Raw genomic sequence first — 25787 nt, forward strand, 5'->3', positions numbered from 1 at the left:
TTGGGTTGTTTTGACCCAGCGGTTGGGTTACTACCCAGAAGGTTGGGTTAAACATTTAACCCAACCGCTGGGTCAAAACAACCCAATTGCTGGGTTTGTCCCTATTTTACCCAGCACTGGGTTGTATTTAACCCAGCATTTTTTAGAGTGTACTTTCATAGCTGAATGACAACACATATGCATGTACACCCTAATTTAAATGTGGTGAAAATCTGTTCCAGATCACCTTTAAATGTGGTTTCAGTGATCCGATCATATTCCAGACACAATGCGCCTTGGCTTTTGACATAATGTATTGTGATCCCAGCCTGATCACCGAGGGGTCATAAGATTGTTGTACTCTAAATAATGTCAGTAGATGATTTGGAGAGGGGCTCTTTCACATGATTGATTCATTCGTAGAGAAATGAGAACATTTTTGGCCCAATAATATGCCTCAAATAAATGGATATTTATTTAAATCGAGAAGTAAAAATGTGCTAGCTGGCTCCAGTCTGGAGAAGAGTCGCCTGTTTATTATGTCTATTTTCCAGCTGTGTAAAAGCACATTCTATCCAAGAATGTCTGTATCAGCTTATAAAATACACTATAGTGTAAATGCTGCTGACTGCTGTTGAGTGGATATGAGCTTTAAAACAAAATGCCCCATGATATATGGCTCCTCATTATGTCTTTTCTTCATGTCTGCAGGGTCAGAGGTCATTTCCAGCTACAGCAGCAGTAGCAGCAGCAGCAGTAGCGTCATGGCAGAGTCGGTTATACCAGAGATGCCTCCAGCCATGTACCTGGAGAAGCCCAGCGTCGACTTCAGCTATGTGGGCATCGATGCCATCCTGGAGCAGATGAGGAGGAAGGCCATGAAACAGGGCTTTGAGCTCAACATCATGGTAGTGGGTGAGTCAACATTTCAAGCATTGATCTATGAGAAATTAGTCAGCTACATTTATATTAAATGATTGGACTGTACTGTATTGAAAGGAAACAGCACTACTCATTTGAAACGCGCCACACAGACCATTTATCCGCTCAGCTCAAAGTTCAAACGGTAGCGCAGTGCGAGCTTACCAGAGCAGATACATTTACTTGCTGATAAGTCTCAGTCATGCGACCACTAAACAGCGAAGAACACAAATGACTCTGTGATTTAAACTAGTTTAAAGCCAGATGAAACAGCGCTGACAAACAGCAGAAACACTGTGTGCAAGGATGCAGTCAGAAGGCTTTTCAATATACAAATCACCATTATTTTCCATGAATTTACTGTAGTAACACTAACCGCACCATGGTATTGTGGCAGAAATGTGGGATATTCATATCCAGTTTTATTAGATTATTAATGTATACATGTATTAAATATATTAAAGGAGTAATGAAATATAATTACAGTAGTTTTTGTGATTAAGCTATAGCGTTTGTGCATTTATACTAAATGAATTTAGACTACTGTTTTTCATACAAATACCTAGAAACCATATAGTTACATTTTTACCATGGTATTGAGGTGCTATATATGTGGTTTTAACTGTGGCTATCACTAACTAAATGTATGCTATTATGGAAGACTGATGGATAATTTTAAAGGGGTCATGAACTGAGAAATCAAAATTCCCTTGATCTTTTGACGTTTAAGAGGTCATTGTACAGTAAAAACATCCTGTAAGTTTCAGAAATCAAAACTTTCTTGTTAGTCTAAAAATGGCTTATATTGAAGCCAATCTGCCAAAATGACAGGTTGTGGAATGTGCCACTTTATGATGTAATAGTGTGGCTAAACCTCGCCTCCGCAGAAGATCGGTGCCTGCTTCTACAGCACTGCCTGATTAGCCCCGCCCACCGATTTGCGCATGTAGTGTAAATAACGAGGCTATCGCAGGTCTATGCAGAAACCAAACGATAAAGATGCTCAGAAGACAAGACGCTGTGCAGTGCCAAGCTGCCTTGCGTTCCTTCTGATCCCAACATTAGGAAAGAGTGGATGAACTTTATTTTAAATGAAGATCTAGACCGCGTCAGTAAGAATTTTTCTGAGTCCTTTTTTCACTTCATTTGACCCCAGATTTGTTTACAAACAAGGCACAATTCGATGCAGGATTTTCAGAAAGACTGAAACTAAAAGACGATGCTGTGCTGAATATATTGGATCCGACATTACATCCAGATGAAACAGCGCTGACAAACAGCAGAAACACTGTGTGCAAGGATGCAGTCAGAAGGCTTTTCAATATACAAATCACCATTATTTTCCATGAATTTACTGTAGTAACACTAACCGCACCATGGTATTGTGGCAGAAATGTGGGATATTCATATCCAGTTTTATTAGATTATTAATGTATACATGTATTAAATATATTAAAGGAGTAATGAAATATAATTACAGTAGTTTTTGTGATTAAGCTATAGCGTTTGTGCATTTATACTAAATGAATTTAGACTACTGTTTTTCATACAAATACCTAGAAACCATATAGTTACATTTTTACCATGGTATTGAGGTGCTATATATGTGGTTTTAACTGTGGCTATCACTAACTAAATGTATGCTATTATGGAAGACTGATGGATAATTTTAAAGGGGTCATGAACTGAGAAATCAAAATTCCCTTGATCTTTTGACGTTTAAGAGGTCATTGTACAGTAAAAACATCCTGTAAGTTTCAGAAATCAAAACTTTCTTGTTAGTCTAAAAATGGCTTATATTGAAGCCAATCTGCCAAAATGACAGGTTGTGGAATGTGCCACTTTATGATGTAATAGTGTGGCTAAACCTCGCCTCCGCAGAAGATCGGTGCCTGCTTCTACAGCACTGCCTGATTAGCCCCGCCCACCGATTTGCGCATGTAGTGTAAATAACGAGGCTATCGCAGGTCTATGCAGAAACCAAACGATAAAGATGCTCAGAAGACAAGACGCTGTGCAGTGCCAAGCTGCCTTGCGTTCCTTCTGATCCCAACATTAGGAAAGAGTGGATGAACTTTATTTTAAATGAAGATCTAGACCGCGTCAGTAAGAATTTTTCTGAGTCCTTTTTTCACTTCATTTGACCCCAGATTTGTTTACAAACAAGGCACAATTCGATGCAGGATTTTCAGAAAGACTGAAACTAAAAGACGATGCTGTGCTGAATATATTGGATCCGACATTACATCCGACATGTTGCACCACACAAGTAACTGTGTTTATTATGTGGTTACTATTGCTTTGTCTGTTATTACAGATCATTTGATATGTACTGAGTATTTATGAGTTTTTAACCTAAATTACAGCAGCGTCCATCTGTGAAGGCTGTCGGCTGTCAAACATACACAACTGTTAGCCAGTCATAGCAGTGGGCATTTACTTCTGAGTCTACAATCCACCACACCTATTCAAACAGAGCATTCCGATGAGGGGGGTCAAAACAGGACAGAAAATAGCCTATTACTTCTAAATTATGTTTTTTTTTAATGTAAAAATCTTGATTACATTATAAGTGGACCTCAAAATAATAAAAACAGTAAAAAATAATTAAAAAGGCAGTTCATGACCGCTTTGATAAAACTCAAGCACTTAGAATAATTAATTTTCACTATAAAAAATTAGGTTGCTACAATTTTTTAAAGATGTTACTGTTTTTGATAATGTACATAAATTTGCACCTGTATCCTAACTAGTGGTCGACCGATATATCGCCGATATATTTGGAATTTTTTAAATATCGGCATCGGCTGATAAATCTTTTCATGTGGCCGATGTTTTTCAAAACGGTTTATGACACCATATCGTGCATTTATGCTTCCTCTTTAAGACAAGCCACTCAGATGTGTGAACTTGTGAAGCCACTCAGATGTGCAAGCCACTCAGATGTGCAAACTTGTGAAGCCAGCACCTGACAGACAGTAAAATGACCAATCATTATTTACTTTCTAACGTGACGGTACGTTGTTTTACATACAATAACACTCCGACGTGCAGCAAAATCTTATTCAAATGTACCGTGATAGATCAGATCCGCAGCTCTGGTGGGAGACACAGATGTTATATAAACGAATTCAAACAAAAATTAAACCGTGTTTATCTCACAAACAATCAAAAATCCCGCGACTGGCTCTTCCTCAGATATGCGCGTTGTTCTCAGGTACTTCTAAACAAGACACTGTTTTCCAGTGGACTCAAAAGCCGGTGCACTCCAGAACAAAAGCTGGGTCAACACGAGAACTCTAAGTAATAATAAGTTTGAATTCCTTTATATTTTTATTCAGGAATATCCGCTGTATTTGATTGCCCATGATTGCCGTAATATCGCGTGTAGTATACCTTTTCGTATGTTCCGGTCTTATTTAATGCTGCTATATGCTGGTAACCAAACATGTACGCCTTCAGACTTGTATATTTTTTACAATGAAACAGACAAGCAAAACGAAACAGATCAGAGACATAAATCTTTAGTATTAACCAACTATTCCATACTATAATTAAAACAACCTGTTGCTCGGTAAACTATATATGTATATTTACTGCAAAAAATGCGCTGTCACTTTAATTCAGCGCTTGCAGCGCAGCAAAAATAGACTTAAAGTAGTTCCAGGCGTTCCAGTAGTTTTTAGTGCGAAAACTACTGGAACGCCTGGAACGCACTGCCGGACCGCAACCGTGTACAGTGTGCACGCTTTATTAATCTTTTAATATGAGCGCGGAAATAATACGCACCACATTCGCACTGCAAACGGAGTAATGTGAACCTGGCATTATGTGTGTGCGCTGCGAGTGGGCATGAGCGCACGTTCTCCAGGAGAGCGCGCGAGCGCTGAATGGTTAAACACTGGCAAGAATTAAAAAGTAATGCAATTTATAAACTTTAGTGACGATGTGACACTGCCTTTTTTTTTTAGCTTTGTGCAAGTGACAATTCCTGTGTCAACTGTGCAACGTGCAGCTCGCTTATAGTGCAGACGCGATGTGGTGATTTGAAGACATTTGCGTATTTTGAGAGAGAAAGAGTGAGAGCGCGCGCGCGGTGATTCACTCACGCTGTTTGTGAAATTACGTCTCACACAAGGTTTTCAAATTACTTTATAAGTTATTTAATTAAGAAATAAAAATAAAAGATAAAAGATAAAAATCCCATATCGGTCGACCACTAATCCTAACTCAAGCTACTACTACTGTCCACTCAAGCTACTGTCAAATGTGCATTTCTAAGAGACCAAAAAAGTGAGTGAGTGAGTGAGTGAGTGAGTGAAGTGACGTGTGGCCAAGTATGGTGACCCATACTCTGAATTTGTGCTCTGCATTTAAATCATCCAAGTGCAGACACACAGTGAACACACACACACACCGTGAACACACACCCGGAGCAGTGGGCAGCCATATTGCTGCGGCGCCCGGTGAGCAGTTGGGGGTTCGGTGCCTTGCTCAAGGGTCTCACCTGCTGGTTATTCACTCCCCACACCGACAATTCCTGCCGGACCTGAGACTCGAACCCGCAACCTTCGAGTTACAAGTCTGACTCTATAACCATTAGGTCACGACTGCCCCTAAAAAAGGCTGTCCTGGCAGTGGTGGGATGTAAAAAATGTAAATTAAAAAAATTTAATATTATTAATATTGCAGCCTGCACTGCAAACTGCTAAAGATATGCATCATCAAAGTCAGGCAACACAAACCTGTTTCATGATTTAAAACAATACCACTCATTAGAACATGCAGAAAGTAAGAAATAATTTTTCTATTAATATACTTATTTTAAGGAAAAACTACTGGAAAAGTGTAAATAAAAAGCGTGAAGTGTTCTGACCGTAAAGAGTCGTTTAAAACAACAATAAACGGTCTGGTTTAATAAACTTTCACTTAGGACCAAAAATCTGCCTTTAAACTTGAAAGAAATAAAGATTTAAAAATGTATTGTGATAATTATCGATATTGACTGATTTATATTGTGTCCCTAATACCTGTATACTTACATAGTAACTAGATGTGTACATAGTATGTAACCACAGTGTAAGTACATATTGGTACATAGTATCTACAGCTCTAATGTTTGTGTAACTACACATATGTAACAACCCACTGAATGGTATGTGTGAGTACAAATGTGTGACAGGACATTGGTAAAGAAAGTGTTACGCTTTATATTAGATTTATCATGTAATTACTCTGATGTTACACATCAGCGGCCAGTAAGTTAGGCTTTACATATAAATTGTGGTTGGTGATCAGAATGTTACACTTTATATTGTGGACAGTTCCTGAGGAGTTACCATGTAAGTACACTGGTATTACAGTGGTATTTCAACTCCATCAACTTGAGATCCAACTCCTCCCACTTTACATATCCCTAAACCTACCCATCTCCACCCCCTGGATCAAATGGTTCCAATTACTCTTATACATATTGTTGTTACAAAATGTGGTTATATATGTCCTGTTACACATTTAAACTTACACAAACCTTCCTGAGGGTTGTTACATGTGTGTAGTTACAGAAATATTACAGCTGTAGATACTATGTACCAATGTGTACTTACACACATACTACGTACACATTTAGTTGCTATGCAAGTACGCAGGTATTAGGGACACAATATAAAGTGGGATTGTAATTTTTTTGGCCATATTGCCCAGCCCTAGCCTAAGATTGTGTTTTAATCAGATTTTGTCATCTGTTAATTTGAACAGATGACCCCCCCCGCCCTTCAGTAAAAATACCCTGTAATTTAGGCATTTGGCAAACCGTTTAAAAAATAAAAAAAGTGAAAGTGCCATAAATTTGAATTGTAGAGAACCATTTAATTACTTCAACATTTAATAAAACATCTTATAGTTATCAAAGCTTCAATTTTCCATAACACTTCCAACTACACAACAACGTGAGGCAATTACATGTAGGCTTTCATAAGCAGTGCTCAATTAAATGCCACCAGTCAGGCGGTGTTATTCCATGTTCATTTTTATGTTCGTTCTTACATGTTAGTGTATTTTTTAGCCTATGTGTGCTTGTTTGTGTTTTATCTTTAGGCTCTTGAGGTCTGTGCTATTGTAGCGGATCAGCATTTGTATTTTTAGTCTGTTAGGTGCACTGTATTAATGAGTTTAATTAGATTCACATCTTCAGAAGAGGAAGAATAAAACCTTCTGTAATTAAACTGACATTCATGAACCGACATATTCATTGATCACATAATCGTTCTAGTGCACTGAATGTGTTATTTGGTGTTAGCTTACAGTACATTCTGAGAAATGGTAAGTCAGCAATACTTGACAGGCCACATACTTTAGGAGACTGAAATATTTTTACTTTGAGGTGCACTGATTAATAGTGGTATGACTCTGTTGTTGTTGTCTTTTCAAGTGCAAATCATGCCCGCAGCCAGTTTCATTGGTCTACTCACTCACACAGTCACCTGTCAAGAAAAAGTCAGACTTCATGAATTCAGCTAAGAGTTCAGAGTGACAAACGGTAATGCTGTCAATCAGGATGTGCTACCAATGCTATACTTCGTTAAGTTTAGAGTCTAGTATTTGCTATGTTGTTCTGGGTGATTGCCATAGTGTTTCTATTTTAGCACAGTTAAAACAGCCACCACCTAGTGTCTATGGCTACATTCAGACTGCAGGCAAAAGTTGTCCAAATAAAAAAAAAGTTTGGCTCATATATGATCTTTTTAGCAGTATAAACAGCACAAACCACATGGAATCTGATTTTCTGAATTTGGTGTTCTGATTTGGGTCACTTCTATATGTGGTATTAAATCAGATACATGTCTAATGTTTTGCAATGCAACCTCAATCTGAACAGTCATATTGGTATTCATATGACTTTTACGTCACTCTAGATTGGCATTATTTTTACATACCCGTAGTTCTTTGATTTTTCAGTTAGTATGTGTGCCATCTTTCTTATTGTTCTTTTGCACATACGAGTCAGGACCGTGATCAGTTCACAACTTCACACTCAAATCTGATATTGACCACATTTAAAAAAATAATATAAACAGGCAAACATCCAGTTCGATTTTAGCTAATTCTGTTGTTTTGTTTTTGATCACGGAGCAAAAATTAAGTTGCTGAAGTCTTACAGCTTGCTTATGAAAATGGGTTAATAACTTGAGACAAGTGGAGTTTGGAATGAGGAAATAAGAATGTAAATAGGGCAAAGTGTTTCGGGCATCCCCTGGTGGTATTTTTCCGTTTCAGCATTAGCATCCCAGAGGATGCAGTTCCTGTATTAAACCTTGAATGATTTATGTAGTGTTTACAAGAGGAAATAATTACAAGCTCTGTTGAAGACAGCAAAATTAACTTGTACTTGCGCAAGGCTGCAGCTGGTTTCTCGCATGTGGCTCTCTGGGTCAGTGTGGCCAAACCTGCTGTTGACTTAACCCAGTCAGACCTGAGAGAGCCAACCCTCGGCATCAGCGTTCCCATTTCCAGCTGCAGCTTGTTTGTCCTGACTCCTGTCTCTCACATTCCCTCACATTTTCCTGACGAAAGTGTCAGAAAGTTGAAAAGTGCTGCCTTTGTAGGTACTAGTCAGCATACAGGGGGAGGAAGGCAGCAAGACACATCTGAATCCAATGTCAGTGGCGGGATTGGATGACAGGGTGTTTAGAGAGAGAGAATTAGCAGCCCAACTCCGTGAAGAAAGGAACAGGCCCTCATTACTACAGTATGATGAGCCCAAGGCTGACGGATGTGAGCTAGCCAGGTTAAAGAAAACCACAGCTAAACACAAGCTCCTGTTAGCAAGAACCAAAGAAATGATAGCTTCAGTCAAACCACAGGACAGCTCGAGTGGAAGCATCACTTGTTATCTGTGAATGAATAAGGGCATGTAAACAGTATTCAATATCCTTGGAAGTTTTATTGATTTACATTGATTTTAGTCTTTTTGACAGTGATAAAAACGAATGATGTGCTGCAAATGCAACTATTTATTTAAAAATAAAATAAAAATGTCCTCTCTTTCCTGCATTTTACCTTTGCTCTAGCTTGTGTACTAATATAGATTCTAATTTAAACTTGGCATTGTTTACTAATGATTATTATTGGCTCATTTGTAAGTCTCTTTGGATAAAAGCATCTGCTAAATGAAAAAAAATTAAATGTTAAAACATTTGTTTCAATTCAAAATGAAAATTCTACAAATTTGTCAAGATTGATCACATTAGTTGATCACATTTAAACATTAAACACACAAAATATATATGCATAAGTATTCTAGTCAATATAGACATCCAACTATAAATTCTCATCTGGACTGAGATCTAGACTCTGATTTGGCTCATTAATGTTGTTGTTTATAAGCCATTATTATGTACTGTAGCTTTGTGTTGATGTGCAAGCATCTTCTTTCATCCCCACAGAATGATTTTGCCACCACCACACTTCACAGTGGGGACGTTTGGGGACGCAAATGGGGTGTTTAGTCTGACAGCCAAAAAATGGCTCAATTTTGGTCTCATGAAACCATAGAAGCTTCTTCCAGCTGGCTGCAGAGTCTCCCACATGCCTTCTGGCACTCTGCAGCCGAAATGCCATGTGACATTTTTGAACAGTGGCTTTCTCTTTGCCACTCTCCCATAAAGCTGTAAAACTGTCTCAGCAACTGAAGCTGAACTCAGTCTCTCAGTTTTTGGGTTTACAGCTCTGCCATACTCTTTATGATTTACTGATATACTCAAAGGGATGTTCAATTGGATTTGCCAAATGTAATTATTTTTGATTATTTTAGATACTTTTGTATAGATTTGTTTTCACTTTGACATTTGTCAGTAATTCGTCAAGTGCTAGTGCCATTTTTGAAGTGAATATTCTTTTATCTGATTCTCGCACCAAGAATCACAGACTACCATACTTTCAAGTCGTTCTTAACACAACAAACTTGCGCAGACATGAGCCTCGTTGCTGAGAGACAAATTAACAAATGAAAACAATGTGTTATAAAATTGGCTCAAAATACCAAACACGTTTGTTTTCCTCCAACTGGATCAAATCAATTCTGAAGTTCAAAAAACCAGAGTCTGTGCCCATCATACACTGTGTAATTTCTGTGAAGTCTGTCGATTCTGACTGACCAAAATCTGCAGACTGGCTTTGACTTGCGGCAACTAGTGTTGACTCATCAAGATTGCAAAACATGGCAAAAAATCTGGGCAAAATGAGTGTAGTGTATTCTGTTGGTATGATTGTTCTACATGTGTACAGGTCAGAGTGGTTTGGGGAAGTCCACACTGATGAACACGCTCTTCAAGTCTAAGGTGAGCCGTAAGTCTTTCCTGGGCACGGCTGAGGAAAAGATTCCCAAAACCATCGAGATCAAGTCCATCAGTCATGGTAAAGCTGCACAGCTGGATCCATTTTTAGTCATTTTTAATTAATGTGTCATTGCCATTCACCCATAATGATCTTGAGGTCAAAGAGTTTTATCTGCCACTAGAATTCAATAAAATCTTAATTTCATCAGGTTTCAGTGGACATGCTTTTTTGAGTGCATTAGTTGTATGATTTAATATTGTCGTCCATATTGTAAACAGATATCGAGGAGAAAGGAGTTCGAATGAAGCTGACGGTCATAGACACACCAGGGTTTGGTGACCAGATCAACAACGAGAATTGGTAAAGTAGCCTCCAGTTTTATTATGGTCTAAAATGTGCTTCGTTCAGTCAGGTCCTCTTCTGTGAAATGGAAATGACAATCTAAAGCAGTTCTGTTAGTGTTGGCTGTATAGTTTTGTTCTGGGCATGCTCTGCACCCATCTGTGAAGCCATGCTTGCAGAACATCAATCAAACTCTCCAAAATAAAACCACATGCCAACATTCCCAACTATCAAAGTGATGCTGATCAACGCTTCATCTTCTATGAATATCCGACTGGAAAATCCTGAGAGATCAATGTAGTGCCGATCACTCTTAGTCTAGAGACATTTTGAAGGAGAAGTGTCATTACATTTATTTCTCATTCATCTCCTTTCAACAGTTGGCAGCCCATAATGAAGTTCATCAATGACCAGTATGAGCAGTACTTGCAGGAAGAGATCAATATTGACAGGAAGAAGAGGATCCCAGACTCACGAGTGCACTGCTGCATATACTTCATACCACCCACAGGACACTGGTTAGTAAACATACATCTGTGTACTTTAGAAGTGACTTTAAACAGATCCTCATTTACCTAAACATCCATGTGAACATGAAGACGCTTTGAATACTCAAACTGTGTACAAGGATCACTCTAAAGGCCTTGTGCTGCATATACCTCATGTCTAGTAACTAATATCAGCTCCGTTAGCATGAATAAGTGTTGTACATTGCCTGCCTAATGATTATGTACAATAAAGGGGGAAAACTCTGTGGGAAAGGATGATTAGGAATGTCAGGGCCTCCAGAGGGCAGTACTGTTCCTTCTGCAGAATGAAGTGTTGTTCAGTGTATAGTAAATCAACACAAGCTGTGTCTTGATATTTGATTTTTGCACATTCAGTTTATACTTGAACACACTGTGACCAGATAGACTATAAATAATACCTAATACTTGTGTTCTCATGACCTTTTTTAGAAACAGGAACTGCCTGGGCATCTTTCGGTTTAATAATGTTAGCTTTAAAACCTGACCTGCTTGTAAAATTGGTGTGGAGTAGAGTCACCACACTTATTTTAACAAGACCTTGTATAACACATTACTGCTTGACCTTTGACTGGAAGGGCAGGCTTTTAACAATGTGACTCTTACAGAAACATTTAGGGATCCAAAGAGCATTTTTCCAACTTAATTTCAGTATGTGGTCCTTTGGGATTTTAAAACATTTTATAGATTGAAATACACTTTGCCCTCCTGAGCAGCTACTGTTTACGTCAGGGATTTGTATTCACTGTTTACCATCAGCACATTTTCTTGTTGCATCTAATAATATCTTTGTGCCAGATTAAGTGGGTGGTTTGTTCTGTTGTTTCACTCTGATGGATAATCATTGTGTATGCTTGTGTTTTTATAGCTGTTGTTGGCCAGCTTGTGTCTCCAGGCATTCTGCATTCTTCTTCATGTACTGCAGGATAGTTTTTAGTGGCCTTTAGAATAAAATGTGTATATGCACGTCATGTACACGTGCTCTGTTATCCTGACAGAGGCACGACCCATATTTACAGAGATGCTTTCTGTCTGTCTAACATGTGATAGCGCAGAGTAAATATTAAGAGACTTCTGGACTAAGAAGTGTAAAGCAGACCACCTAAATAGAGTTTATGCCAAAATATTGATCTACTCGGGTTTAATTTGTGTCTGCAGAAATTATTGAATTTTATACTACTGTGAATGACGTGTACATAAGTTTCTATAAAAGAAAAAATCAAGTGTGAAAATGAATATGAATTGAATATTCAGAAGTGTTTTTTAAGAGGTTTCTAATGCTTACTAGGGCTGTATTTATTTAATGAAGAATACAAGCATCAGTAATATTGTGTTTTCTATTTGAATATATTTTTAAAAATGTAATTTATTCCTTATTGATGCAAAGCTGAATTTTCTGCATCATTACACCAGTCTTCAGTGTCACATGATCCTTCAGAAATCATTCTGATATGCTGATTTGCTGCTCAAGAAACATTTCTTGTAATTATGAATCTTAAAAGCAGTTGTTCTGCTTAATATTTGTGTGGAACGTTGATACATTTTTTTGGATTGTTTTGATGAACAGAAATGTCAAAATAATTGATTTGAAATAGAAATATTTTGTAACATAATAAATGCCTTTACTGTGACTTCTGATCAGTTTGAGAGATCATCCACCCATCTATCCAACCTATTTTGAAAAAGATCTAAGGACCGTGAACACACATGCCAACCACACACCCATGGATTCGGTGTCCTGAGTGTGAGTGCAGGCCTTTCTGTGAATGACTGACTGTTTTATGTCCATCCAGCACTGCAGATGTCACTGCTCAGCAGCTGCATTCCGGCTTTGAACAGCTCGGCTAATTAGAGTCAAACAGTCAGCCACAGAGACTACAGTCTGGGTCTGCTGCAGTCACACAGGCAGGAGATTTTGTCAGTTCTAAGAATCTGAGCCTTTTCCTTTTCAGTTTTTTTCCATTTCACTTTCGAAGGTCTCCTTACACCTCTGTTAAAGCATTGCGTGAACAATCTTTCCATGCCCAAGCATCTTTAGAGTGTGTGTCAGAACATGTTTATTTTGGGTGGTTCTTGCCCCCTGGTGGTTAATGTGTAGTCCTGTTAGAAGTAACTTGGGTTTCATTTTATTGCTTTTAAGAAGTGCAGTCCATCACATCTATTTCTCCTTTGTCATTTCCTCAGTCTTAGGCCTTTGGATGTGGAGTTCATGAGACGTCTTAGTAAGGTGGTGAACATCGTTCCTGTCATCGCTAAGGCTGACACCCTGACTCTGGAGGAGAGGGACTTCTTCAAAAAGAAGGTGAGCTAAAGTTTGACTTACAAATGAATGGCTGTTATTGCTTTATTCTTTACAGAGTTCAAGTTAATGTGCTGCTGTACTTTTTTTTATTTTTATTTAGATAAAATATTGTAGAAACTGTAGAATATTCAACAGAACCGCTTCACTGCATATTAATATTTGAAAAACACTTTCAAACTGAAGTGGTGTAAAGTATCTTTAAATAACAGATCACTTGACATTTTTATGACAAGATAAGGCTAGTTCAGGTTGTAAAATGTCATGTGGTATGGCAGAAATACCAACTTAATATGAGATTTTGTGTTATTTGTTTATTGAATATAGGAAAATAAACAAAATAATTTACATATATTTTATTAATACTTTGTTGAAAATATTGAGATTAGGATGTGTACACTCGCATGTATTCAAGGAGTAAGGAAAATGTTTTTATGTTTTTGGTACATTGCACATTACTTTGAGTCATTAAACTTACATTTTCTTGAAAATGGCATTAATGCTTTTCAAAACCCTATTTCTGTGTGCATTTCTAAAAACTTGCCGCATATATTTTTAAAAGATTCCTTTCTTTAATCGTGGACACTTATTTTTGTGCCCGGCATGTTGTATGAGAATCAGACAAAATACAATGTGGATCTTTGTGCGGCAAGCCCCGGTGGAATATTGTGAATACCACAAACTGATGCATTTGATGTGTGGAAGAACTAGTACATGCTGTCTTGTTGTTATTCTAGTCTTTTTCTTCCCTAAGAGATTTCCAAGACTGCAGATGGTGGTCTCTACAGCTTCTACAGAAACACTACTGCTCTGTCAAAATACAAATGCAGTTTTATTTATGATGTGATGGTGGATTACTTAAAACAGTATGCATGGCAAAAAACAAGGACTGTCTTGGAAGTCTTAAACTTTTTTGTTGCTTTTGATTATTCTGAAACAAAGCTGCAGTGAACTAGTTTGTTTATGCAGTTTTAGAGCACTGGTATGAGTCTGAGATGACACATGGTATGATGAAGTGTAGGTAAGCAACATCTGTTCTGGGATTGTTAGTTGCGTTTCACATAGCAGTAAAGAAGTACTCGCCAACCTCAACGGCTTCTTGTGCTTGTGCTGGCATGCCTCTTACAGGAGGAACACATGCTGTTTGGAGCACAGGCACAGATATTTCTGTTTTGGAAAAAGCTCCTGACAGATTCCAAAAGCATTTGTTCTCTAACCAGGAAGGGACGAAAAGCCAAACTTAGTTTAACTTCAAGGAAAAATGAGAGTTTCAAAGTATGCTCACCCTGTGATGTCACAGTCCAGTCTTGCACAGAATTGATGTATTGAAAAGAAATTCGTTTCTTTTCATATTCAATATATATTATCGAGGAACGGTTCGAATGAAGTGTTTCTAAAGATTGCATGATTTTATATATACAGTACTGTGTCATTTTGTATAGATCAGGCAAGAGCTTCGAGCCAATGGGATTGACGTCTATCCACAGAAAGAGTTTGATGAGGACGCGGAGGACAGAACGATCAATGAGAAAATAAGAGTGAGTTTGGAGTACATTTAGAAAATATCCATAGTTCATTTAAGAACATGGTGATATTATCTGTTTCTTTCCTCTGTCCTTTAGGAAATGATTCCTTTTGCAGTAGTAGGAAGCGACCAGGAGTATCAGGTCAATGGGAGAAGGCTATTGGGAAGGAAAACAAAATGGGGAACCATTGAAGGTATTGTGACTCTTTGGTCTCTAAACCTCTTTAGAGAAGAGAGAGGGAAATTGATTAGCAGACTATGCAGACAGCTACATTCTAAAAGCACATCATGGGAGCTCATTAACCACAGACACACGGCTATGAGTCAAACATCAGAAAGCCTTATCCTCTGTAAATGAGGACCCATTCTGAAGACCATTATGAGTGCGTCATTTTGCCTGTGAGTCAGCGCGCTGCTGGACAGTTAAATGCCTTTATCACCAAGCTCCATTGATGAGGACTTCACCATTTCCCCTTTTGCCCCAAGTAATTTAATTATGTATAATAATAGTACTTATTACTTCAGGATTCTTTGATGAATAGAAAGATGAAAAAACTGCATTTATTTGGAATATAATTTTTTTGTACCATTAATATTGAATTTTAGATTCTAGCATATATGTGACCCTGGACCCTGGATAAGGGTCAATTTTTCGAAATTTAGATTTATACATCATCTGAAAGCTGAATAAATAAGCTTTCCATTGATGTATGGTTTGTTAGGATAGGACAATATTTGGCCGAGAAAATCTGGAATCTGATGGTGCAAAAAAATCAAAATATTGAGACAGTCGCCTTTAAACTTGTCCAAATGAAGTTCTTAGCAATGCATATTACTAATCAAAAATTAAGTTTTAATATATTTACGGTAGGAAATTTACAAAATATCTTCATGGAACATGAGCTTTACTTAATATCCTAATGATTTTTGGCATAAAAGAAAAATCAATGTCTATTAAAACGCACAACATATTAAAGCGTCTTTGGTGTTTCCATGTTTTCTACAAAACAAAACCGGAAATTGAGGGGTTATGACGTCATTGGCAGGCGACACAATGACACTATAGACACGCTCCGTGTCACTAGTTAAAATTGCTTATTTCTCTGGATTTAAACATTCTTCGAAACATTTGGGATAATGTACACAAGTCAGCAAAATATATAACACTGTTCTAGTGGTTTTTGGATATTTTAATAAAAAAATCATTACATATTGTGCCTTTAAGACTGGTTTTGTGGTCCAGGGTCACATATTATAATTGTAAAATTCTGTATTATATTATATCATTTATACAGACTAAAGTCTTATCATTGTAGAGTAATATACAACCTTGTTTGAATAGTAACTACCTGGGTGGTTGATGTACTTAGCAGCTCACATAGTAAAAACTCTTTAATTTTAGGTGAGATGTTTTGAGTCAAATGACTGTAATTATCCTGTAATCTTTCTGAAGAGCTTGACTCCTCTTATTAAAGTCTCTCTTTGAAAACCTTTAATTTCCTGCACTGGATGTTTATTCCATGGTGGCTTTCTCATTCTCTTTCGTGGAGTTTGACGTAATCTATAATTCATAAAAATTTCTTCACATCCAGGCAGCTGTGGATTTGTCCCACTGAATTTGTCAGGCTCTCAGGGTTATCTTTCTGGAAGGCTTCGGTTTAAATTGAATTACTAGAGATTGGGGTGATTCTGTCTCATCTCTGTCCACCTCTCCACGAGTATACCTGCAACAGCTCCACTGAGTGAACAAGTGCTTATTGCTTTATGTGTTGCTCCAAATGGCTAGAGAGAAATCTGATCAGTGCTCTGTGCCTTCTGTTTGTAACTCTTGTGTCTGCTGTGTTTTGGTGTCTATAGTTGAGAATATTGTCCACTGTGAGTTTGCCTACCTGCGGGACCTCCTCATAAGGTCAGCGGATTAAGTCTATGTCTGTGGTTAACAAACAGTATTACAAGTATACCCTTGTGGAAAAGAAGTGTGCTTAATTGTGTCAAATGTACTTTAATTAAGGCCATTTAAGTTTAATCAAGGAGTACAAGTTTCTGACTGTTTCTTAAAACACTTAAGTACACTTAAAAAGTGCTCTTTGTAATATATCAAATTTGACTTATTACAAATTTGTTGTCAAATTTGTTGTACTATTAAAAGTAGATTTTAAATATGTTTTAATAATCGTGCTTCAAAGAAGTACACTTATTTTGGTGTGTTTACTAACATACTAAAGGACATATACTTGATTTATAATTTTAACTGTAGTGTTATTTAACATTTTAAAGTTAATATATTTTCAATGTACTAAATAGCAACTTCATTACAAATGTGTAATTACAAATATATTTAAATACATGACATACAGGTTTCAATAGAAATGACATTACAGTATATTTTAGTTTACCATAAATCCTTATCAGGACATTCGACAGTTCACTTCAACCACATTTCAAAGACAATAGAAGTAATTATGAATTTGCATTTAATTGCAATTAACATGGATTGAAGTGTCAGAAAACTACATTCCATTCACGCTTAAGTATGTTGTTTGAAAGTAAATTAATTCTGTAACTACTTTTTAAAAGAATGCTAAAGTGTACTTCTTTTTCAGAAGTGTACAGCTATTTCACTAAATTTTGGATGGTTTATCCAAAAATGTAATTCTGTCGTCATTTGCTATTTGCATGTCACATTGTTTTATCCATACGATGAAAGCCAGTCAAAGTCAAAATCTTGTTCAAACATTTTGGAGTCATTGGATGGACAAAAAGCAAAACAAAAAAAACAGGCATTTTCCAAAATATCTTTTGTGTTTCACGGACTAAAGTAGGATAATAAAGGTTTGGACCTTTTTAAGGGTCAGTAAATGATGACAGAATTATCATTTTTGGGTGAACTATCACTGCAAATTTAAATGAAAGTGTTAGTGACTGACATCTGCATTATTCATTACCCATCACGCTGTCGTCCTAATGTGTTATTGGCTCATGTTCTGCAGAACCCACATGCAGAACATTAAAGACATCACCAGCAGCATCCACTACGAGATGTACCGTGTCCGTCGGCTCAACGAGATGGCATTGTGGAGAACCTGGTGTGCCACTGCTATTTGTTTTATCACATCCGTGCAAATAATTACAGGAAAACGGACTCATTGGACCCCCGCTACCATATAAAAACAGTAATCTTTGGGATTTGTGTTGGAAAGGTTATCCAAACTGAGTAGTATTTACTAGCAAATAAAAGAAATGAACATGAACAATTAAATAAACCATATAACAAATGTAAAGATATGGCACTGATATAATTGTGTGGGTCATGAAGCCAAACCATTTGAGAACTGCTGGTGAATAGCAGAGCCATAACCAACATAGACACAGGGGGACAAGTCCCCACCGCATAATTAGAATTGGTCAAATCGTCCCCTCCAGTTGGTATTTGAAATTATTGCACTGCTTTCACACTCTATTACGCAGCGCTCTGTTTGTTGTTAGGATGAGTTAAAGGTCTTGCTGTCACTTCAGCGGCCTCAGCGGGCTAACAGCGCTCGTCAATGTCAGAGTAATTGAGATGGCCAATCAAATCAAAGTAGGCGGGGTTTACGGTTCACAGTAGCAGAGCGCGATTTCCAGCCAGTGTTGCCAGATTGGGCGGGTTTGATTGTGCGGGTAAAAAATTGGTTTGGGCGGATGGACAAACTTTGGGCTGGTTTGGAGTCAGTTTTGCGGTTTTCAAAACTGTTTAGCCTAATTGGTTAACGAACAAAACCCAATTGTGCATGTACTGCATCTAATCAGTCATCATCACAAGCACACTTTTAGCCAGAGGCGGACAAAGTACACAACTCCATTACTTAAGTGAAAGTACAGATACTGCTGGTCAAATATTACTCCATTACAAGTAAAAGTTGTAAAGACATATTTTTACTTAAGTAAAAGTACAGAAGTACTTGCTTTTAAAAGTACTTAAGTACCAAAAGTAAATTTCCTTTGTCAATGCACTGTTTTGTAATGCACATTGTATGTAATACTTGCAATACCTCTGAAGCAACTTACAATACAGAATACACTGACTAGCTTGTAGTATATTTGGAATAAAGAGCTTTTAGAATGTTAAAAACCTATGGGGAAAAAACAAAACAAAAAAGTCATACGTTTCCAGACAAAAATAATACTCAAGTAAAGTACAGATACTCAAAAAGTGTACTTAAGTACAATACTGAAGTAAATGTACTTAGTTGTCCGCCTCTGCTTTTAGCCAATCAGTGATCAGCAGAAAGACGTGATGATTCATGAGTGACGGGTTTTAGCGCCACAAGGGATCAGATTTTGAACGTATAGCAGTATTTTCAAGTGATCACGATGCCAGAGTGGCCTAAATATAAGTTACACGGTAAAGAGTGGGAGAGTGACTCGACTCAGTGAATTAACGTTACACCTGAAATCAGAGCACAGTTGAATAAATTAATCAAATTCGAAACTGAATATCTGGGACTATAAGGTCCTGTCCTGCATCAGGACATGTTTTAAAAAGCTGGACTTGATTAGTTTTGATTGTGCAAAGTTCTGTATTATGATCCACGAAAGACTTCCTCTAGTTCTGTCTGAAGTTAAAGCGTGACACGAAGGTAAGCACATTATTGTTGTTAATTGTATTTATTTATTTATTTTTGTCACATTATCGTACAGTATGTATCGATGAATAACACTGTTTTGACTGTCATGGTGTGTGCATGAACGAGTGTGAAATACCTGCTAATTACGTTGCTTTTTCCAATTATGTTGGGCACTTTTGTTGACACTGAAAATGATGCATGTGCTTTTGCGAGGGTATCGGTTAATTTCTTGATTGCCGTTTTGACATAGGCTAGTGTCTGCCTGCATATAGTAATTCTCTACTGTATTTGCCCTGATTCGATCCGTTTTCCAGTGAAATGTATCTATTTTTAAATTATTTATTTATTATAGCCTAATTATTATAATAATTTGTTTTAATGAGTTAAAATGGTCCTTATCAACCTTAATTGACATGGTAATAACATTCTATCACATTATTTTGACAGTTAAAGTTTTGGGCGAGTTTTGGTGAGCTTTACGGCTGGAAATCTTCCATCCAATCTGGCAACACTGTTTCCAGCGCGAAGCGTCAGCTTCAACTTTAAAAGAGTTAAGAGCTAGTTAGATATGAGTAGCAAAAGATTTAATATTTGACTGAAATATTCAGACAGAAATGTTAAACAACCGACAGTAATATCCAAACTGCTATTTCCCTCAAGTTTCGCCATTTTGAATGGAGCCTACGTGATTCGTGTAATTCCTCCCTGAATGTGACGAGACAAGAAATGTTTGTGCTTTCGACTTATTACGCATTCAAATAAGAGTGAATAGGCCTATGTGCATATATTAAAACATTATTTGCATAAAAATCTAATTAAGTACTTCCCAACTAGAATTTCCTTCATTGTTCTACTTTTTTTTTCTTCTAAATTTTATCCATTCTGTATGTTTGTCTTGTTTGATTAACATGGGCACTTAAGAGCATCAGTCATGCTGTAGGCAGCCTTTCCTCACACTGAGGAGGGCACTGGGAGCCAGCATTTGTTTGGACCTCATTAATGAATGTCTGTGCTCAAACTGCTATAATCAGCATCTGCTCAAGTAGTCCTTGAGGTCTCCTTCTTAGTAATTAGCAGAAAGTTGACTGCTCCAATTCTGACTCCTCCTCTCTAATCTGCATATGTTAGCTGCTACAAGACTGTGTTAATTAAAACTGCTTATTCCAAAAGAGCTTTTTGTAGGACTCCACTTTAATTAGACACATTACCTGCCATTTTGTTTTATATCAGTGCTCAGAGCTGGTATGGTCGTGGCCACCTGCCGTCATGATCTAGTTTGCCCCTTGATTACCTCTGCGGGCATCTGTGTGATTTGTTTTGAATTTGTTTTTCTCATCCTTTCTGCATTGCTTCATTTTCCTGTTTTCGTTTTGCGTCTACCTTGCCACCCATCTCTGCATTGCTCTCCTTGTGCTTCATATCATGTCAGATGTTCTTGGTTCCTTTCTGACTGCTGGCTCAGTGCCAGGCTCTCAGACATGCAAGGGAGGGGTGCATGCAGCCATATGCAAATCATACTAGCCTTGATTAGGAGGCAGCAGCATTTCAATTAAATTTGGTGTAGTGGGTGGGAGAGGTGGTCTGTCAAGTCAAGTGTAACCTTTTTGACACTTACAATTTCAAAGAAACAGATTAGAGTTTTTTTTTTTTTTTTTTTCAGTAATGCTATTGTTTTTTTGTTTTTTTTTAACATTTTATTTGAATTATTTACTGTAACTGTATTTTATTTACCATTTTGAGATTTTTTTTAATGAAAATAAGTAAAAGAGAAAGGAAAAAAAGAAAAAAGTGTATCCACCTGGCAGTGCAGTATGTATCCTCCTGCCACCATATGAGGGACAAAGGCTGAACCCTCCTTTCCTATTACAATTGCTCTCTGTTTCCATTTACCTTGTCATTCCTTGTTTGTTTTTGTTTTTTTTAACTTATGTATAATATGGACATGTGTATGTGTTACATGTCCAACCGACAGAAAGGAACAGAAAGGAAAAGAGACAACATAGTGCATGTGACACATTAAAAGTTTTGTTAGGCTGTCAGTGTCTGATTCACTTTCTTTCTGGCAGAGTGTCTGGGTTACTCAACCTCTTTTTACACTCTTAGCCAAATTAACAGATGTCTGTTGATGATTGGTGGTGTGGGCAGAGCCTAATGATGGGCATTGCTCTTTAGTAAAGCGCACATGGCCTTAGTTCCAGTCTAGTGAGCTGCCTATGGAGGCATCATTTGTTTCCAACAGCTACTAAATTATGCTGCCTTAACATATCTAGTAATTACAAAATTCTAAGGGAACGTCACATTTGTCCTTCACAAAGAAGGCAATTCCAGAATGCGCTGCGTTGAGCTCAGTTAAGATCTGTATGGCCTGCATGTAAATATAGACCTACTTATATATTTCATTCAATACTAAAGAAGTATTGATAAAATACTAAAACAGTTCAGTGCAGTATCGTCATTGCTAACTAACTGAAGTACTAAAATTACTAAAACTGAAATAAATATAAATGAAAGCTAAATGGAAATTTAAAACAAAAATGTTTAAAAAACAAAAGCACATAAAATTACTAATATGAATATGAATATGAATGATATGAACTAATAATAATAATACTATGAGTAAGTGACATAAATAATACAAAACAATGTGTTTACTGTACATAAATATAGACCTATATTTTATTTAATACTTAGTATTGCTAAAAATTGTTCAGTGCAAATAAAAATGGACATTTTACCCAATAGTCAAATGTACCCTATCTGAACCTATGGATTTAAAATTAATCAGAGTTCACAGTGCTTTTTTTCTTCCCCAAACCACCCAGTGCTACTTGATAAAATTGTTACCTAAAAAAAAATTAACTGCTTCAAAAACAAGTTTGAAGTATGACTGTCTTAAATTTGTAGTACAACAAAACGTGAAAGTCTAATGTTAACCACAGCTCTAAATGTGCTTATAATTTGAAAAGTGGCATTCTAAAAACCTATAGAAAATTCAATTACCCCTTTGCATTGGCCTAAATACGAAGTTCATGATACATTGTGAGATTTGTTGGTACATTATAGTGACACCCAGTGTTCAGAATATGAATTTCATGTAATTTCTCAATAGCAGCACCTCAGATTCTTTTCTATTTTTAAGTTATGTCACAGTCACAAATCACATCAGGCGGTGGTCCGCACATGTACAACTAGTTTGGACATCTCTGCCTTATCGGGGTCTTTTGCAGCTGACTGCATTCTACATTTTCATTTTCAGCTGTGTCCTCTAGATGGCTCTCCAATCTTCATCTATGGACAAGACACGGAAGCTCTGTGTGATCAGAGTAATCATCAGACTAACTGTTTGCACTCAGGTGTAAATAGCACTTGCTGCACAGCAGATTTATTTGCACTTCAGTAGTTTGGTAGACTCAGGAAAAACAAAGAAGCAAAATGCAAGTTTGATGTCAGATAGTCATGCATGTGCTTTGATATTTTGCATAGTGGTGCTTATGTGTCAGAGTGGGCTTGATTTTATTTTATTATAAATTGTTAATTGTGTTTTTCTAAATTTAATTATATCCCAATGCTCAATGATAAGTATGTTTTCTGAGCTATTAACAGAGCTCTCTCAGACCCCAAACAAACTTCGGGATGATGCGATTCAATTTGGTCAGTGTTTTGTCAGAAAATCAATTAGCTATCACGGGAGAATATTTCCATCTTGTATCGGTCGAGTAAGTGGCCTGTTTCCTTCTCGAGCAGGATGTTGTGCTGTGCTGTGTGCGTTCCTGCTGTTGCTCCGCTGGAGTTAATTATCTGCATTAATGAGAGCAGCTCACTCATTTATCATTGTCTCATTCACTCTGCAAGTGCCTGACTATAGCTGCATTGCCCCCTATCTCTGTGTGTGTGTGTGTGTGTGATGTGATGCCAATTGCGGTCCACTGAATGATTTTGTTGTGCATTGCACTCATGCAGCTTTGATTTCCATATGATTCTACATTCAGCATTCGTAATCAGAATACATTTAAATGTAAATATACATCCCATCATGAACACTTTTATGTATTCAGTCTACATGCACCACAGGTTTTATTTATTTTGAACATGTTATTTTCAACCGTCCAGGGCAGGATGAAGGCCTCTTTGACTCTTCGTTGAATCACATTTCTCATATATCATCTGCTGTCCATTCTGCCAGTGGCTATATAACTTTACATTTAAGAGGCAACTGGCCAATCCTAGCCTCACAAGAGCTACTCAACATCAGGATCCATAAAACCAGTGATTCGTCTTCTCGCTGGAGAACGAGTGTATATTCCATCTGGGCGGCAAGTGCACGTTTGGAGCGTTAACACGTTTGGAGTCTTTAACCTCCACACCATCTCTATGGCTCTTTATATCCCTTATGTTTCCTCATTTTGCTCCTGTGTAAAATATGGAGGGTTTGGAGAGATTGTTTGATGTATTCAATCAGATGCATTCGATGTGGGACAGATGATGCGTGACCGCAGGATAGCTGGAGAATGAATTTCGGATGAAAAAAAGAGTGGAGGGCGTTACTGAGGAGATAATGAGTGGTCTTACGGTTGTAAAGAAGAGGTTGAAGGGGCTTCCCCCCCAGGCAAATTGCCCTTTACTAGCATATTGCAGAAGCGCCAGTCTTTATTTCATTTGGTCGGGAGTCACTTCTGCAGTCATTACTGTCTCCTTGTCGTCCCTTATGGTAAAAGTACTGATATGGGACATTGGATGGACACGTTGGAGCTAAGGCTAATAGTATAATCCGGTACTAAGGAATTCATTTTCTCCTCTGCTGCACTCTGCGTGCGGTAGGGATGCAAAGGGGAGTCGAGAGAGATCTGTGGGTTAACCTGAGTCCCGTTAGCCCACAGTAACTCCCCCACTCAGCATTAAACTATAACCACTAGAACTCCCACAGCCCTCAGCGAAAGGTCAAAGGTCAAGAGCAAAGCATTCATTTAATGCACATACCACTCATAGAGATGAGGAAGCTTTCTTTACTGTATATTATTTGATGTAACAAAAGATCCTTGAATGCTTTCCTGTTTATCACTACAATGTTTATTTTTTATGTGAATGATGCACAGATGTGTGTGTGTGTGTGTGTGTGTGTGTGTATATAGTGGAGCGGTGTGATTTTGAATGGAGCGTGGATATTTTAAAAGTCGGCGCGTCGTGGTTTTCACTCGCTCCAAGAGCGCTCCACCACCGCTCCATCACGAGTACAATTCATGCCAACGACCTGTAATATAACTGCATATTTAGCAAGAATTCACATGTTAAACATTTAGCTAGCTTGATAGAGAAGGATCACTCAAATCAGAAAGAATGTGACTATGCCTACAGTGACAAGTACTTATTACAACAAAGAGAAATATGGAATGCCTAAAATAGTCTAACAGACAACAAAGGCAACAAAATAAAGGCTACATATTGTAATTTATTTGTAGGTGTTAGCCAGAAAGCTAGCTAGTTAATCTAATTAGCATACCCATTTCATTTTGTGCATACAGTGGAAAATGGCATACTTAAATTATTTTAATTCATGAATGCTAGATTATAGTCCTAGTCATGGTCTCTTTCAAAAGTCATTTAGTGCACTTTTGGTGAATTAAAAGTAAGTAATGTAACTGAAATTAAAACAACATTACAAGAAGCTTACATTTATTTTAAAGAAAATAAAGTAAAATTAAATAAGCAGTTAACTCAAGCAAAAACGTTCCACAGTGTCAGTGTTGCCAGTTAAGATGTTCTAAAAAGGCTATTTCAAAATACTGCACAAACATCAAGGGCAAATACACAGTGATTAACTTGTGATTCCCTTTCATGGGAACTTCGAACTGCGTCCTCTAGGGGTCGCTATGGGGAACGCCTCGTCGTGACCCGCAAAACTATGTGTGCGCCATGCATAATTATTGCGTTATGATGATGTATTATAATTACGTCATGACGCAGTAAGTGTTTAAATTAGTCCAACATGACATGTTGTCAAATCTTATGATTTTTCGTTGATTTTATTTTATTCTAAAATTATTTTAATCCGTTCGATCAAATTGTAATAGTCAGTATTTGCTTAATATATGGGTGTAGGAGCGCACGATGGTCACAAGAGGGTGCTCCTCCGAGAAAAAAAACTTTCATGCGGCGCCCCCCCCCCAGTCATGTCGCTTATGCCACGGGCCGGCCCTGCATATAACGAACAAATCAAACAAATGTAAACGGGCAAAGGCGGGACCCCTACAAGG

General features: G+C 37.5%; 1 protein-coding gene across 1 annotated transcript in view; it reads left to right on the plus strand.

The window, feature by feature from the left end:
• LOC107753255 (septin-9-like) overlaps window positions 1-25787 on the plus strand; it is a 117890-nt gene that overhangs the window by 87591 nt on the left and 4512 nt on the right. The window contains exons 4-12 of the mRNA XM_016569378.1: window positions 691-894; window positions 10186-10314; window positions 10515-10596; window positions 10959-11096; window positions 13290-13407; window positions 14847-14942; window positions 15027-15123; window positions 16787-16838; window positions 17920-18015. Of these exons, the coding sequence (XP_016424864.1) occupies window positions 691-894; window positions 10186-10314; window positions 10515-10596; window positions 10959-11096; window positions 13290-13407; window positions 14847-14942; window positions 15027-15123; window positions 16787-16838; window positions 17920-18015 (1012 nt within the window). The remainder of the gene's footprint in view (window positions 1-690; window positions 895-10185; window positions 10315-10514; window positions 10597-10958; window positions 11097-13289; window positions 13408-14846; window positions 14943-15026; window positions 15124-16786; window positions 16839-17919; window positions 18016-25787) is intronic.

This window comes from Sinocyclocheilus rhinocerous, unplaced genomic scaffold, assembly GCF_001515625.1.
Source record: "Sinocyclocheilus rhinocerous isolate Xijiao unplaced genomic scaffold, SAMN03320098_v1.1 scaffold191, whole genome shotgun sequence".
Taxonomy (NCBI): domain Eukaryota; kingdom Metazoa; phylum Chordata; class Actinopteri; order Cypriniformes; family Cyprinidae; genus Sinocyclocheilus; species Sinocyclocheilus rhinocerous.